The sequence below is a fragment of the Camellia sinensis genome, chromosome 12 (genome assembly GCF_055761805.1).
Source record: "Camellia sinensis isolate YWXY chromosome 12, ASM5576180v1, whole genome shotgun sequence".
NCBI classification, from domain to species: domain Eukaryota; kingdom Viridiplantae; phylum Streptophyta; class Magnoliopsida; order Ericales; family Theaceae; genus Camellia; species Camellia sinensis.
The window spans coordinates 92,658,720-92,676,082 of record NC_138972.1 but is presented as its reverse complement, the minus strand read 5'-3'; the positions used below and the strand labels follow the sequence as shown (position 1 = coordinate 92,676,082).

General features: G+C 34.2%; 1 protein-coding gene across 3 annotated transcripts; it reads left to right on the top strand.

The window, feature by feature from the left end:
* The first annotated feature begins 3,211 nt into the window (after window positions 1-3,211).
* On the top strand, window positions 3,212-15,170 carry LOC114305672 (protein HIRA). 3 transcript variants are annotated; one of them, XM_082899234.1, is made up of 11 exons: window positions 3,281-3,625; window positions 3,902-4,079; window positions 4,544-4,819; window positions 5,392-5,643; window positions 5,735-6,132; window positions 6,295-7,300; window positions 9,510-9,720; window positions 10,487-10,727; window positions 11,240-11,362; window positions 11,551-11,668; window positions 14,392-15,170. In XM_082899234.1, exons 3-11 carry the CDS (start codon window positions 4,559-4,561, stop codon window positions 14,815-14,817), a joined length of 3,036 nt encoding a protein of 1,011 aa, XP_082755360.1. In that variant the 5' UTR covers window positions 3,281-3,625; window positions 3,902-4,079; window positions 4,544-4,558; the 3' UTR covers window positions 14,818-15,170. The 3 variants fall into 3 exon arrangements, 2 of the variants coding, with proteins under 2 accessions (XP_028106597.1, XP_082755360.1); XR_014346800.1 differs by lacking the exon at window positions 3,902-4,079 and having other exon boundaries at window positions 3,212-3,625; window positions 11,240-11,395; window positions 14,392-14,715; XM_028250796.2 differs by lacking the exon at window positions 3,902-4,079 and having other exon boundaries at window positions 3,212-3,625.
* Window positions 15,171-17,363: the final 2,193 nt, after the last annotated feature.

Below are 17,363 nucleotides of genomic sequence, written 5' to 3'. Positions count from 1 at the left end.
AGGTTCGAGTCAAGAAAACCATCTCTCTTGAAATGGGATAAGGTTGTGTACATCTAAGTCCTTTCGGACCCCGCTTGGTTGTCCTTTTTAAAAGATCTTTAGATTGATTTATCTTTTCTATTGACCTCTTCTTTCTTTTTAATCTTTTTCTTTCTTTTCTTTCTTTCTTTTCTTTTCTTTTTTTTTTAATCAAATTGTTGAAAAAAAGTAAGAACTTCATTCTTCACAAATTAAGTAAAAGTTGAAATTGAAGCACATACCCACCAAGGTACTGGAATGGTTTAAGAGAGGTTTGGGACCAATGGTAATTCTGGAGGTCGTGGATTCAATTATCACTACGACTTGTTTTATCTCATATTTGTGGCTTGCGAGTAGTTAGTTGTAGCTGATGATGAAATGCATGATTTGGTTGCCTCCTCATCTAATACTTGATTCACCCTCCTAAGTTACTGGCCTTTGATGCAAAATGCTTGATCTCTGTTTTATTGACTTCAATTAAATGGTGGGAAAAACGATAGCGTCTTATGAAATTATTATTATTATTATTATTATTATTATTATTATTATTATTATTTTTCTACTAACCGTAGATATAGGTGTAGGGTTCACACCCATGTATGTAGTAGGGCTCGGCATAGGGTTATTTGAATTGTACAACCTGCCCAATCTATACCGATCTGTATACAAATGGGTGGTTTCGTAGACACAATGTGAGTGGATGCAGTTTGGAATATGAAATGATTGCAGGTTGCGAGCGGATTGCGGGTTTAACCCGCACTTGCAAGAACTCGCCCGCATTTAAACTTTTATTTTTTATTTTGACCAGGACCGTTGTTATTTTATTATTGGATTTTGTATGAATGTAAAAGTTAATGAAGAATTAGTTTTAGGTAAGTTTTGGATTTTGAATGATTTTACTTTAATGGTCTTGTTAGGTATTGTATAGTGAATGAGATTGATGATCTAGTTTAAGGTTTTGAAAGATGTGCTTGTGTTAGTTTATGATTTGATAAAAGTTTAGGATTTTGATTGATTTGTTTGTATTAGGAATTGATTTTGTTGTGTTTTTAATTTTATAAGTTTTAATTTATTAATTATTAATGTTGGAGCATTTTAGAAAATGGAAGGAAAATGACCCAAAATAAATATTTACAAAACGGGAAAAAAAAAGGCTCAAAAATAAATTTTTAAAGAAAAAAAGTTCAATCTGCAAACTGTCTGTAATCGCGTGTACATTCGCGTACTCTATCTGCACAAATCGTAGCTTGCACTGTGGGCGGTTGTGAGTTGAATTTTTCTCAAACTGTATACATACAGGCGGGTCTAAATCGATTCGCAAATTATTCAAAATCGAATCACGATCACGCCTAGTATGTAGTCAGTAGAAAAATTAATAATTTAATAGTAATATGTAGCAAAATTGTGGACTGAGTAACTTCAAGATATATGTCTTTATATTTGAAGTTAACACTTTGATAATTACTCAGGAGATAGTAAGAATAGGAAGGTAAAATAGGAATCACCTTCTCATTCTGTCGTTTCAGGTGTGTTGGATATGAGAATGTAATTCCTATTTTGCATGTTACGACAAGTTGAGATTGTCACACAAGTTAAAAATTGGTTGAGAATTTGATATGAGTGACAAGTAGATAACTAATTACATGTGAAAGGAAAAAATTTCATGAAAAGTCATGACTAATTATATCAATCTCCTTATAGTTGGTAAGGTAATGGTTTGCGTGACTCAAGGTTTCAGATTCGAAATTTATATCAATCTCCTTATAGTCTTTGACTGAAATTGGAGGGTGAGGGGTGGGTTTCTAGACATCTTTTCCTGAGTTGGCTTGTAGAGTCGGGTCATAAATGAGTCTGACCTTGGAGGTTTCTGGGTCATCAATTTTCTTTTTTCTTTTTTTAAATTTAGAATTTATTTTGTTTTAAGGACCTAATCCTAAGATTTTTTTTTTTGTAATTAAAATAAAAAATAAAAAACCTCCGGCAATTTGTTAAAAGGGTTTTTTAACAAATTAACATTGTTGAATTTTGTACTACATTATACACGAGATTATGTAATGTAATTTATGTGAACTCAACTCACTCAAGAGAGGGTTTTTAATTTGAAGGACACAAAAAAGCAAGGGCTTGATGTGCTAAAATGATACTTGCACTACTGAAACATCATTGTTTCAATTTAACATTTTCACACACTATCATGTACCAAATTATAACTTTGACCCAGCCTTATAGTTTGATATTGTCGTTATGCCAAGTGATCTATAGAATTTCTCTATGGGTTGATAGTCAAATAATCACTTTAACTTGCCCAATTGCTCAATGCATAAACTTGAGATCCAACTAGCCGAGCTTTGGTCATTATTTGAGTTCAGCTCAAATTTCATATTAAATTAAACTTGACATATAAATATGTAAATAAGTACATTCCTATTAAGAAGAGATAAATTGAAACAATTGTAGAAAAGTGATAATATCACAAAATAATTACTAAGTGATAAAAGTTTAAACAATTTATATATTAAATTGTGCAAGTAAATATTGTATTTTTATTACTTTTTAATTATTTTATGTTCTCACTATTTTTTTGCAATTATCTCGTGTAAATTTAATAACATAGTTGAAGAATGTTTCTTAATAAAAAGTTAAAAGGTGATTCTTTAAAGAGATGGAGAAAAGATATCCACCCTTCATTTTTAGAAGGTTTCCTTTTGTTTGTATTAGTGTTGATTGGTTGGTCTCATTTATTAAAATTAAAAAGGAGTTTATGCCTTCTAAATAAGGATGTGAGGAGTGAATAATCATCTTCTTTTGATTTTTAAATTTGAAAATTGTTTTGAGTTATTAATTAATTATATATATATATATATTTTTGGTAACTCTTTGTTTCTTAGTGATTTCTGTAAAAATATTTTATTTTTAGATACACTTACCAATTAAATATTTATATTTTTTAATTAAAAAATTTACCATAAACAAGAAAAATTATTTTTGAATTTTTTTTTATCGTTATCAATTTTTTCCATATTACTTAACAAATAATTTAATTTACATATTTAAAAAAAGTAAAAATGTTTCACCAAAACCAAAAAGATTTATTAAAAACGAAACAAAAAATTATCAAAAAACAAAAAAAAAACAAAAATTTAAAAACAAATTAAAAAAAATTCAAAATTAAGGGGAGCTTTTTAAAATTGTCATAAATTTCAGGCTTGCCCAAAATTTTATTTTATTTTATTTTATTTTTTGCAGTCTTTTGCTTTTCCTCTCACAGACCCACGCAATCTTACAGAAGATTCGACCGTTAAGGTTCCTGTTCAAGTTCAAGCTCAAGCTCACCGGCCTTAACGCCCTCTAGGGTTTTCTCAGAGTAAAGGGTCTTTCACGCTAACCCAAAAACAATTTAGGGTTTTTGAGTCCTTGAACCCATCTAGGGTTTATCTTGTTCCAAAGGCGTGATTTTGCAAACCCTTTTGAATTTTAGTATCGGAAACAAAAATTGAAGATGATTGCAGAGAAACCCAGTTGGGTTGCACATGAGGGTATGCAGATTTTCTCCATTGATATTCAACCTGGTGGGCTTAGGTTTGCCACAGGTGGTGGTGATCAGAAGGTACAGTGTCTTTTTTTTTTTTGTCTCATGCTCTCTATTGGGTCCTTTTGTTTTGTTTTGTTTATTTATGTTATGTTTGGTTGTTAATTGTGTAGCTTTACTCAATCAGTGACATAATTTGATTTCTCTTGTTGACATGGTCTTCAATTGTACTTGAATGTTAAGTTCTGTTTCAATCTATTTCAGTCATGAATGCTTGGATTGTATATAGTGGTTTGGATAGTTTGTTCGTTGATACCCAAAATTCACCCACTAATACATAAAATTGTTCTCCAGTTTGGGGATTTGGAGAGGAATTTATAAAGAGAAAGGGAAGGGGAAAGGAAAAGGGAAAAGGTGTGTGGAACTAAGTGAAATGTTGTTATATCTCATATTTCACCTACCTTTACTCTTTCCCTTTCCAAATCCTCCAACCAAGCACAACCTAAATGGTACTCTGATCTTGTAGAATGAGGTATCTCCAAATTGTTCTCTCTTGCTCTCTCTCGATTTTTATAACTTGTTGCTTCAACGCAAATGTTCTTTTGAGCATGGAATTCTAACATTGTGAATTTTTAGGTTGTGCTTGTTGAACTTACATATGAGCAAGCTGACAGGTTACAACCTAGAAAATTTACCCACAAAAAGTTGTGTTATCGAGATTAATTTCAAGCGTGGGTCCCACTATACAAAAATTGAATATGGACTGCACATCACTTGAGTGTAAATTAATTTTCAGGGTACAATTTGAGACTACATACAAGTGAAACTAAATCTTAAATGGAGCTGGATGGCAACTTCCTTGATTAGTTTTTTGGCGTGATTAATTTAGGCCATCGCATGAGTTTAAAGGGTCGTGACTTCTAGTTTTTATGTTTTGTTTCTTTAGTTTTATGAAAGATAGAGTCAATATTTAATTATATTTTGGCTTGCAAGCAGGTACGGATATGGAACATGAAATCTGTTGGCCGGGATTTGGAAACTAATGAATCAACATCAAAACTTCTTGCAACACTTCGTGATCATTTCGGGTCTGTTAACTGCGTGAGGTGGGCTAAGCATAGTCGGTATGTTGCCTCAGGGTCTGACGACCAGGCGATTCTAATTCATGAGAGGAAACCTGGTTCAGGAACCACTGAATTTGGTAGCGGAGAGCCACCGGATATTGAGAATTGGAAAGTTGCCATGACTTTGAGAGGACACACTGCGGATGTGGTAATAAGAGTGCTTTCATTCTGAGGATCTTTGACTATCTAACCAAATTGAATCCCTTGATTCTAAATCTAATTTGAAATTTTGCTGCATGTGTACGTATCAATTTTTTGTTTTCATGAAATTAAAATCATCCATAGCTTGCACTCGCCCACCCCCTATTCCTCTTTTTGCTCGTAATGGCTATGGGCTTGTTCGGTGCAGCTTCTTGTACGCTAATAATTAGAAAGTAAAAGCTAAAGGCACCTCTTCTCGTGCTTTTCAATAATAAGTTTTTTTTAGCTTATTTAAGCTATTTCTGCCTCATAATATGCGGAAGCTACCCCAAACGGTCTGACACAAAATGCAAACATAAAAAAGTTATAAGCAATCACATAAGCTGCACTGCACCAAACAAAGCCTACATTTTGAACTACATATTTGTACCCTGATTTGGTGCATAAAATAAAATATAAGATGAGGTGATTTCAATTTGCATGTAATACAAACATCCCCTAATTTTTTCAATCTGATTTGCCAATTGTTTGACGGTGTATTCTCTAATCCGGGAGTTGATTTTTTCATGCCTAAAGTAGGTGGATCTTAATTGGTCTCCAGATGACTCAACATTAGCTAGTGGAAGTCTTGACAATACTGTCCATATCTGGAATATAAGCAGTGGCATATGCGTTGCTGTTCTCAGAGGTCATTCTAGTCTGGTTAAGGGGGTTACTTGGGATCCCATTGGTTCCTTCATAGCAAGTCAATCCGATGATAAGACTGTGATAATTTGGCGAACAAGTGACTGGAGCCTCGCTCACAGGACTGATGGTCACTGGACAAAATCAGTATGTTTATACATGATTTGTACTATTTGTTTTGTTCCTCTTATTTATTTATTTAATTTTATTTTATAGCGTGATGATGTGTTCTTGTCAGCTTGGTTCTACGTTCTTTAGGAGGCTTGGATGGTCACCTTGTGGCCATTTTGTAACTACCACTCATGGTTTCCAGAAGCCAAGGCACTCTGCACCTGTACTAGAGAGAGGGGAATGGTCTGCAACTTTCGACTTCTTAGGACATAATGCCCCTGTTATTGTGGTGAAATTCAATCACTCAATGTTCACAAGGAGTTTATCTAATGCTCAGGAAGTAAAAGCCGCACCTGTTGGTTGGACTAATGGAACTTCTAAGACTGAAGAGAATGAACCATTGCCATATAATGTGATTGCAATAGGGAGTCAGGACCGGACTATAACTGTATGGACAACTGCGAGTCCTCGACCTCTCTTTGTGGCCAAGCATTTCTTTACTCAAAGTGTGGTGGATTTATCCTGGTGAGCTAGTTATTCAATGACCAAAATATCTTATTGTAGAAAATAGATAATTTCATGGTATTGATTAGCATATTTTAATCTGAATGTTCTTTTTCCTGCCTCCCTGTTCTTGTTTCTTTCTAATTAATATTTCTATTTTATTTATTTATTTTTGTGGAACAGGAGCCCTGATGGGTACTCACTACTTGCTTGTTCCTTGGATGGGACAGTGGCTACTTTCCATTTTGAGGAGAAAGAACTTGGCCAGAGGCTAACTGATGCTGAATTGGAAGAGCTGAAGAAAAGTCGTTATGGTGATGTCGGAGGCCGACAAGCAAACTTAGCCGAAAGCCCGGCACAGTTGTTGCTTGAAGCAGCCTCAGCTAAACAAACCAAGAGCAAAAAGGTGACCCCAAATGTCTCACAGAACCAGACAACCATATTATCTTCCGCTCATTTGGAGGTTTCCGTAAAAGCTTCTGAATCTCAAGTCGATGATGGGAAGAAGAGTTCGGGAGCTAGTGTTGATGCGTTAAATAAGGCGGCGGCAACTACTGCTCGGATTTCTAGTCCTGTGAAGCAAAGAGAATATAGGCGTCCCGATGGAAGAAAAAGGATAATTCCTGAGGCAGTTGGAGTGCCTGTTCAGCTGGAAAACATCTCTGGTGATTTGCAACCTCAAGTGCTTGACTTCCCTCTGAACTCATCGGATCACAGGAAGGAAGATAATGGGATGGTTGGGATTAGAGAAGGCTGTATCAGGAGAACAGTAGGTGGAAGCTCGGACATAAAAGAGCGTTCAGGTGTCACTGCTAGAGCTACCATCAGTGAGAGTCTAGTAATTGAAAAGGTTCCAGCCTCTGCAGATAGGGATGGAAGCATCAGTGTTGAACAGACAGGAATTGTGATGGCTTGTGGTTCTTCGGCTGCTTCTAGTACTCTTTCAATTAGGATTTTTGACAAGACAGAAGGGGACGATACCGTACCAGTTTGCTTGGAAGCTCGTCCTCGAGAACATGCTGCAACTGACATTGTTGGAGTCGGAAATACATTTGCGATGAAAGAAACAGAAATTGCTTGTACAAGAGGGGCTCAAACTCTTTGGTCTGATAGGATCTCTGGGAAAATCACAGTTTTGGCTGGAAATGCCAATTTTTGGGCTGTTGGGTGTGAAGATGGATGCCTACAGGTTAGTATGGAGTTCTTGAACTCTTGCATTTTAGTTTTCTTCTCCTGCCAATATTGTTCCTAGAGAAATAGATTTTGTTGCTTGATATGGATTATATGCATCACTCAATTCTTCTTCTCTTTTCTTTGCTTCTTTTTTTTTGGTTCTTCAGTTATTTTTTAGCTATTTTTTTTTTTATTACTTCAAAATATTCTCTTCTTTCTTTCATCTAGTTCTGATAAAAATATATTGGTTGTGAAGAAGTATTTTAATCTAGAGTCAAAACTATGCGAATTTTTAAAATAATCAGGCATTGTATTTAGGGAACCATGGAGAAAGTACTGACAGAAAGAATATACAGGGTGAAGGGAAATGCTAACCAATATGCAAAAAATGTAATGAAATATGTGAGAAGTGTATGTAACTATATTAAAGTGTATGAAAATATGTGAAATGTGTATTATTTGGCATTATTCGACTCTTAATGAATGCCCAATGGGTGGTCGCTAGCAGGACCTTTATTTAAGTAATCAAGCATTAGGTGTAGACGAATCATGGAATTCTTGCGTCAATGGTGCCGCCAGTTTCAAGCCTAACACACTCAGACACTCATTGTAGCCTACTAACCCATTACAAATACATCCCAAGCTCAACACAGGAGAGCCCAAGTTTTGTCATATGGAAACTACCGCCACTATAAAATTATCCATTTATCATATTCTGCAGTGGTTAGAATGAATATCAAGACTATAGATGGTCTAGTAGTTGACTGATATGATGTTAGATGGGTTCACTGGAAATTTGTTTTAATTTCATTGTGCATATAAAGAAGTATATATATGGGTTATCACACTTTACCCCCCCTTATGGTTTGGTTCAAAAACACATGCGCCCTCTATGATTGAGAAATGTACACAAAACCTCCACGTCATTTGGACTGAAGTATAATTTCACACTCCATTAAATTTTTCTATTAAAAGTCTATATTACCCTTGCTTTTGTATCCAATTTTCTTCCCTAGACCACTGTGTTTCTCTCTCTAAAAGGAATGACCCACCCTCTTATTTCTCTCGCTGCTCTACCACCAATACTGCCCATTCTAGAAACCCCCCCTCTTATTATAATTTCTCTTATATATTTATGTGTATATATAAGCTCATAAAATGTCCTATGTTAAAGGCATATATATTGAACAATGTAAGGGGCTTACGAGCCTATGATGATGCCTTCAAAATTAGTGTTTGTTCTCTTTTAAGTTGGCCATGTTAGTTTGATTTGGCATGGGCTACTTTGGGTGTATTATATGTGGATCTCCATGTGACAATGGTTGGTTTAAATGGTTTGCAAAGTTGGATGTAAAGTTGGTGAACACTGGTTGCGGGTGGTGATTGGCCATGTCCTTGGAAAATTGATGCTTGGTGATTGCAGGTGGGCTGTTACTGGAGTAGGAAACGAAGAGGGAAAAGAGAATAGAAATGGAAGAGAAATAAGAAAAAGGGAAAAATACGGAAATAAAAAGAAAAAGAAAAATAAATAAATGAATGTGAAGAAGAGAAAAAATGAAATCTGATTTTTGAGAGAACCGCATTTTTAGAGAAAGGAAAAATGAATTTTATCTTGAAGAAAATAAAGCACATGGTGGCCTGTCTAATATGTATATATATGAAGTACAAATATACATGTATGTATATATATGTGTGATAGAGTTGAAATGGATTTTGAAAGTATGATGGTTGCTACCAGCCACAATTGGTAGACCAGTTGCTGTGACAGGAAAGGAGTAACAGAGGGAGATGATGAAGTCAATGAAGAAGATGAAAGAAAAAGTAAAAATTTAAATAAGGGCACTATGGTAATTTTAATATCAGAATTCATTAAAGCAAAATTACCACGCGCCTCGGTAACAATTGACCCACACACACTGTTATCTTTAACAGATTCTGTCAATTTAGCAATTCAGTCCAAATCATAGGGTATTTATGTTGCTTTTCAAAAAAAAATAAGAAGGGTATTTATGTGTATATTTCTAAGCCATCAGGGGCTTATGTGTTTTCAAGTTAAACTAGAAGGGGGTGAAGTGTAATTAACCCTATATATATTTATCTTCTTTTTTCCTCTTTTTCTTTTTCTAGTTATTTTGGAAATGATTTTTTTTTTTTTGTTCTCTTTTTCTTTCAAGTAGTGTTTGTCATGTGATTTATGTAAACAATTAATGTTGGTCCTTGTGAAGGTATACACAAAATGTGGGAGACGTGCCATGCCTACTATGATGATGGGATCTTCAGCAGTATTCATCGATTGTGATGAGTGTTGGAAGTTGCTGCTTGTCACGACTAAGGGAGCTTTATATGTATGGGATCTGTTCAACAGGAAATGCCTTCTCCATGATTCATTGGCTTCACTGGTTCCTTCAGATCCAAAGTCAACTGCTAAAGATTCAGGTAACCTAGAAAGACTTAAAATTTTGGACTAGAGTGTTTTTCTAAAATTTTAAAGTAGTGTTCTGTCTACTGATTATTATTATCCATATTTGAAGTGTCCCAAATACAGCCAACGCTTCAACCATATTGGATTCCACCAAATCAACAATATTTATGAGACAAAAAGATGCAACAATTGGATTACTTTGTTGTTTTAGTCATATTAGGAGTTTTCATGTATATATATATGCTGTATTGTTTTACTATTTTATCTTGTCAAGGGTTTAGGAAGGAACTTCAGTAAGAACTCCAGATGGTTCTACTTGTTTAAGGGTTTTATAAGGCCAAGAGATTGTCTTTATTAGTATAAACCAGCATTAGCCCATACAGATGAATAAAATTTGAATGAGAAAATTTGTGGAGGAGCTTTGAGCTCTTTTTCTTTCACTCTCTCACTTTCCCCTTTTCTTTCTCTTGTATATGAGAAATGGAATTAGTTCATGCACTCTTTCTTTCTTCTTTGCTCTCTCGCTTCTCCCCATTTTCTCCTTCTCTTGTAATTGAGAGGCTTGGAAGAAGGATTCCTCTCCTTCCTTTGCTATCTAGTTCTTTCTTTCTCATATTTTTTTTCTTTCTTCTCTTTGTATCCTAAAAGGAAAGTTGGAATATTTATTTTCCCCACCTTTGATAACATGTTATGTTAGTTTCGTATTTTATTTTAATTTCCTTGCAGCCATGCTTTTGATGTATATGGTTTATAGACTTTTTCTTCTCAATCTATTCCCAGGCACAATCAAGATCATATCTGCAAAGTTATCGAAATCTGGTTTTCCTCTTGTTGTTCTAGCCACACGCCATGCCTTCCTCTTTGATATGAACCTCATGTGTTGGCTGAGGGTTGCCGATGATTGCTTCCCCGCATCAAATTTCGCAAGCTCATGGAATTTGGGTTCAATTCAGAATGGCGAGCTATCTCCCTTGCAAGTGGATGTTGGGAAGTTCTTGGCTAGAAAGCCAGGTTGGAGCAGGTTTGTATGGGCTGTGACAAATTCTGAAATTTTGAATGAGCCTCATATTTACACACAATGTTCATTTAGTATGCCCTTTCTTTGATGATTGAAATAATCATTAAAGAATGAAATCCTTGTGTAACATGCTAACCAAACTAAGCAGCCTTGTGTTTCACTCAAGTAGGTTATGAATCCTTTTTGGCCATTCTGCTAATTGATTTTGTTGCAAAATTCAACAATTTTCGTCTTGCAATCACCTTTATAAACTTCTCACTGAACTATTTCGACTTGATTTTCATTTTTTTGGATTACCATGCTTTTACCATACTCAATATGTTCTTCCATTTACTAAATGATTACCTTACTATTTTCTGAATCCCTTATTTTTTGGGATGGAATTTAATTTTCCATGCTCCACAGTTACAGTTTTCTTGCTTCTATGTAATTTTTTTTTATTTTTAATATTTTAACTGTTCTCGAATTGTCTCATCTTGTCTTATTTATTGGCTATATGGCTGTTGCTGGTGCAGGGTAACTGATGATGGGGTGCAGACACGTGCTCATTTGGAAACTCAACTTGCATCCACGCTAGCGTTGAAGTCCCCTAGTGAATATCGTCAGTGCCTTCTGTCCTACATACGATTTCTAGCAAGGTTGGTTCAGTATCCATTTTCTTTCTAGTGCATGTGAGTGAACTCCTCATTTTACTCAGGCTCAAAATTATGGTATTCTAATTTGTCTTCATAAATTACATTAATTTTTGCTACCACGGAACTTTCTCAATTTTCTTTGTTGCTGACCCAAAAAAAAAAAAAAATTTGTTCTATTACTTGGATTGCAGAGAAGCAGATGAGTCACGTTTACGAGAAGTTTGTGAGAGCTTTCTTGGACCTCCAACTGGGATGGCTGAAGCTGCTTCTGTGGATCCTAAGAACCCGGTGTGGGATCCTTGTGTGCTGGTAAGGCTTCTTGAAACCCCACAAAACTTCTTAGATAACAATTTCAACAATAGTATAATGTGCCTGTTTGGTGGAGCTTAAAAGCGGCTTATTTCAACTTTCAGCTTAATTTAAGCTATTTTGATGTGTTTGGTTTAGCTTAACAATGCAGTTTATAGCTTTTTGTAAGTCAGAAATCAGCTTATTCTTTGAGTGGGGTAGGAGATGCTTAATTTATAAGTCAGAAATCAGTTTATGATTATAGTTATAAGCTATAAGCTGTTAAGGCATAAGTTATAAGTACTTTTCCACAGTTCTACCAAACAGGGCCAATATCTACTATTAAAATACTAAAGACTTCAAAAAATTCAAAGACTGCATTTTTTGGGTAGAAATAATTTTTAAAAATTTTATAATATCTTTTTGGTGTTTTATTTTTTCCAAACTAGAAATATTTAAGAATAGAATGGATAAGGAAGGTACTTGGGACTTGGAATATGATGCTAACACTATGTGGAGCTCAATAGCCAACTGTATGAGAAAAATCTCAAGGGCAGTGCTTGGAGAGTCGAAAGGGACGAGACCCAACTCTAGGAAAACTTGGTGGTGGAGGGAAGAGGGTCAAGCGGTAGTTAAGGCAAAAAAAGAGTGCTTTAAAAAGTAACAGAATGATAGAATTGAGGAAAATTTTAAGAGCTATAGATTGGCTAATAAGGAGGTCAAAAAAGTGGTGAGAGAGGCTAAGTTGAAAGCTTATGATGACCTATACACTATACTAGATGGTAAGGAGGGAGAGAAAATGGTATACAAACTTGCTAAGATACGGGAGAGGAAAACAGGAGATTTTAATCAAGTTAAGTGCATCAAGTGTGAGAATTCTAAGGTATTGGTGAAGGATGAAGAGATCAAGGAAAGACGGAAGAACTAGTTTGAGAAACTATTAAATGAGGAACATGGAGATACGGTAATAAAGGAGAAAATAGTCAGTAATACGATAAACCAAGATTATAGGTTCTATTGCAGGATTAGAAACTTTGAAGTGGAGATTGCACTTAAGAAGATGAAATTAAATAAGGGTTTAGGACCCGATGATATCCCTATTGAAGCTTGGAAGTGTTTGGGTAAAAAGGGGGTTGCTTGGTTGACTAGATTATTTAGCAAAATTTTGTTGACTAGGAATATGCCAGATGAGTGGAGGAAGAGTATTTTAGTGCCAATCTATAAAAATAAAGGAGATGTCCAGAATTACAACAACTATAGAGGAATCAGGCTAATGTGTCATATAATGAAAGTGTAGGAGAGGGTGATGGCACGCCGGTTACGAGATATAACAGAGGTGTCAGAGAATCAATCTGGGTTTATGCCTGACAGGTTAACAATGGAAGCTATTTATCTTTTGAGAAGAGTAATAGAAAAGTATAGAGAAAAGAAAAGAGACTTTCATATGATGTTTATTGACCTTGAGAAAGCATATGATAGAGTGTCCGGGATATAATATGGTGGGTGTTAGAGAAGAAATAGGTGACAAAAGGTTACATTGATGTGATTAGGGACATGTATGAAGGGGTGGTGACCACTATTAAATCGGTTGCTGGAGAAACAAATGAATTCCCTATCACTATAGGGTTACACTAAGGATCTACCTTAAGTCCTTATCTTTTTGTTTTAGTTATGGATGAGTTGACGAGAAATATTCAGGATGACGTGCCATGGTGTATGCTTTTTGCAAACGATATTGTGTTAGTGGGTGCGACTAGAGAATGAGTTAAGACAAAGTTGGAGACTTGGAGAAAAGCTCTTGAATCTAAAGGATTTCCGGATAAGCAGAACTAAGATAAAGTACATGGAGTGTAAATTTAGTAGCAGTAACAATGAAAGTAGATGAGAAGTGAAGATTGAGAACCACGAACTGTCTAAGAGTGAACATTTTCGTTATTTAGGGTCAATTATCACAACAGCGGGGGAGATTGATGCGGATGTGGCCCATAGGATTAAGGCGAGATGGTGTAAGTGGAGAAGTGCGTCTAGTGTACTGTGCGATAAACGAATACCCACTAGACTAAAAAGTAAGTTCTATAGAATGGTTATTAGACTAGCGATGTTGTATGGGACGGAGTGTTGGGCAATCAAGAAACAATATGTAGATAAGATTAGTGTGGCTGAGATGAGAATGCTCAAGTGGATGTGTGGCAAGACTAGACAAGACAAGACATAATTAGGAATGAGTGTATTCGGGAATGGGTAGGAGTAATACCGATAGAAGATAAGTTGAGAGAGAATTGATTGAAATGGTTTGATCACATTCAACGGAGACCAATAGAGGCTGTAGTGAAGAGATACGATACTGTAAAGGTAGATGAGAGTGTTAGTGGATGAGGTAGGCCTAAATTGACGTTGGCTAGCGTTGTAAATAGAGATATGGATTTACTTAATTTGACTAACGAAATGGCCTTTGATAGGGCCGCGTGGAGAAGAAAGATTCATGTAACCAACCCCATTTGATGAGACTTAAAGCTTAGTTTGGTTTGGTGATTTTTTCCAAACTAGTGTATCATTTCAAAAAAATTCAGTAAACAAAATTTGAAAACTCAACCAAATAGAGCCAGAAGGTCTAGGGTCCAACAATGGTGGTGCTTGCTGTAGTAATGAGCTTTGTATTGTTTCACATATGGGATTGTGGGAATTGTATTTCTTGGGACAATTTCCAATCTCTCTCTCTCTCTCTCTTATTGGGGCTTTTGCAGGGAATGAAGAAGCACAGACTCCTAAGGGAAGATATTCTTCCGGCAATGGCATCAAACAGAAAAGTTCAGCGTCTGCTTAATGAGTTTACGGATCTCCTATCTGAATATGAAATACCCGAAATGAATCCAGACCAAAATAATTCCGCTCCTCCAACATCTACTCTGCCAGCGACAGACAATATGGACAACAACCTTGCCCCTTCAGCAACCGATCAAATTGCTTCTACCCTACCACCACCTGCAGATCAAACGGTTTCTTTCCTACTGCCAACTGAGAAAAATGAGTGTGCCCCAACATCAACGGATCAAATGGACTCTGTAGCACCGGCAACAAATGAAATGCCCACAGAAAATGAAGTAAATTTGGATCCACCAGCTTCAGATCAAGTACCTCCAGCCCAACATAAAAAAGCATCAGCTTCCTGAGCTTGGTTTCTTCTTTCAATAGAGGCAATGCTGTAGGGATTGAGAACTTATTGCAGCTTCTTCTTACATTAGAGGCAACTTTGGAGACACAGAAAACCGATGGCAACATGCTGATTTGAAGGAGTTTCCAGTGTATGTAACAAAATTTCTTACTTCTTGAAACAGAAGCAAATTGTGATTTCTTTTTTTTAATTTTTATTTTCTTTTTTACAATTTTGAGGATGCTGTTGTTCCCTATTGCCATGTTGAAGCTAATTTTGTCAATTGGGGATAGTATAAATTAGTTAGCCCTAATCTTGTCTCCTAATTTTATTGCGTTTTGAAAATGAAGATTTTATGATTATTGAATCGAATTAATTTTTTTTAGAATAATACTATATGTACCAATTAGTATATTAATTAGTGTATCAATTGATGACGTGGCATAATTTAAAAAGTTTTATGTATTTGTAATGTAATTAATAAGTAGGCTCAATAATAATATTATAACCAGTGTTGGTATATTAATTAGTATATTAATTGATATATGTAATATCACTGATTTTTTTATGAATGATATGCACAGAGGGCACTGAAAAAAATGATTTGAATGAATAGGGGGAGGGAGGCAAAGGGGTAGGGTTAAGATTTTGATGAATTTATTTATATATATTTATAATTGTAATGATTTTTGTTGCATTTCAAAACGAGAATGTGTGTGAGGTATAGAAAAGAGAGGGTAATTTGGTCATTTTATTGTTTCTTTTTATTGACATAAGTAATATTTTGATGGGTGAATTATACTAACGGTATCTATTGTTTGGGACTTGTGTCACTTTGAGTTTTCAATTGTAACACATTTGACTTTGAATTTTAAATCTTGTTTCAAATAAAAACAATTGAAAATATCATTACTTAATTTCAAGGACAAAAATGTCAATTTGATAAAATATAAGCTAATTTGACAAAAATAAATATTAAAAAATGCTTTGAATTTTTAAAAATTATTTCTATCCACTAGAGATAAAATTATGTAAAATTAATAATCTTTTAGACATTTATTTTATTTTTTTTACCAAATTAATTTTTATTATGTGTTTGGATGATGATCATGTAATAAGTAGTTATTTTTATTTTCATTAAATTAGTTTTTATTTTTCTAAAAGTCAAATATGGCGATAACTTTGACATTATTATTAAATCAATCCATTAAATCAAAAAAAATTTAAAACTAAAAATATTTCATATATTAAATATATATATTACACATTAAAATTCTAACAACCACCTATTACATAATTATCATCCAAACACATAATAAAAATTAATTTGATAAAAAAAATAAATAAATGTTTAAAAGATTTATTAATTTCACATAATTTTATCTTTGGTGTGTATAAATAATTTTTAAAAATTTAAAAATATTTTTTTGACATTTATTTTTATCAAATTAATGATTTTGCCTTTGAAATTAAGTAATGGTATTTTCAATTGTTGTTATTTAGAATAAGATTCAAAATTTACAGTCAAATATTTCATAATTAAAAAGTAAAAGACTAAAATAATACAAACCCTAGAGTATAGGGACAAGTGTATTTCGCCCTATTTTGATAGTTGAAGAGTCTGTACACTTTTATTCTCTTACTTTCTGACTGTTTGGCCTCCAATAAAATGATTTATTCTGTTTTGGCAATATATATATATATATATATATTAAATACAATTATAATTTATACCTATTATGTTGAAATTTAATAAAGACAATATAAATAAATATTATTCTTCTTAAAAAATTTCTAACAATTTTATTTATACCACACGCTCTACATAATTGAAATAAAATTAACAACATATTACAAATCAAAATAGTGAAAGCATACCTGCCAAGCAAGTTAAGAAAAAATTGTAAATACAAAACAAAACACTAAAAAATTAAAAATATTATACACTTGTTACTACTCTATAATCTTAAAAATAAATAAATAAATAAATACTAAACATCAAATAAAGCACACCAACCAGTGCTATGTGATCTCAATAAATTAAATTAAAAATTAAACATCAAATAATGCGTACCAATCTATACTCTGCAATTTCAAACAAATTAAATAAATTAATACACACTAACCAGTGCTCTGCAATCTAAAAAAAGGAATGCACATCAGCTAATTGTCACGACCCAAACCCGGCCCTATGGGTTTAGCACCGTAACCGGCCAGTAATCCGAGATTACCGAAGGCCTGCTTAACAGTAATACAGTAAAACAGAGTACAGGGCCTGGCGGAAACCAATACAGTAAATAAATAATGTCCATTGAGCTGTGACAGTCTGTATGCCAAAAAGATTTTTCATATATTCACACATAAACAGTACAGAACAGTATGTACGATATTCACATCCATTCAAACTAGGGACTCAACCCCACATAACAGTACAGAAAACACTCCGTCTGTACAACACAGTATACAAAATTAACAGTCACACAGTACAGGGACCTAATCCCTGTATAACAGTACAGTAAACAGTCAGTCTATACAAAACAGTGAAACAGTACAAAAAGGGGGAAA

Bases quoted from the DNA above. Each gene is read 5' to 3' on its own strand.
- LOC114305672 (XM_028250796.2), top strand. From the start codon at position 3,518: ATGATTGCAGAGAAACCCAGTTGGGTTGCACATGAGGGTATGCAGATT. The intron at 5,644-5,734 runs GTATGTTTATAC...TGTTCTTGTCAG, and splicing joins ATGGTCACTGGACAAAATCA to CTTGGTTCTACGTTCTTTAG. The intron at 11,363-11,550 runs GTTGGTTCAGTA...CTTGGATTGCAG, and splicing joins TACATACGATTTCTAGCAAG to AGAAGCAGATGAGTCACGTT.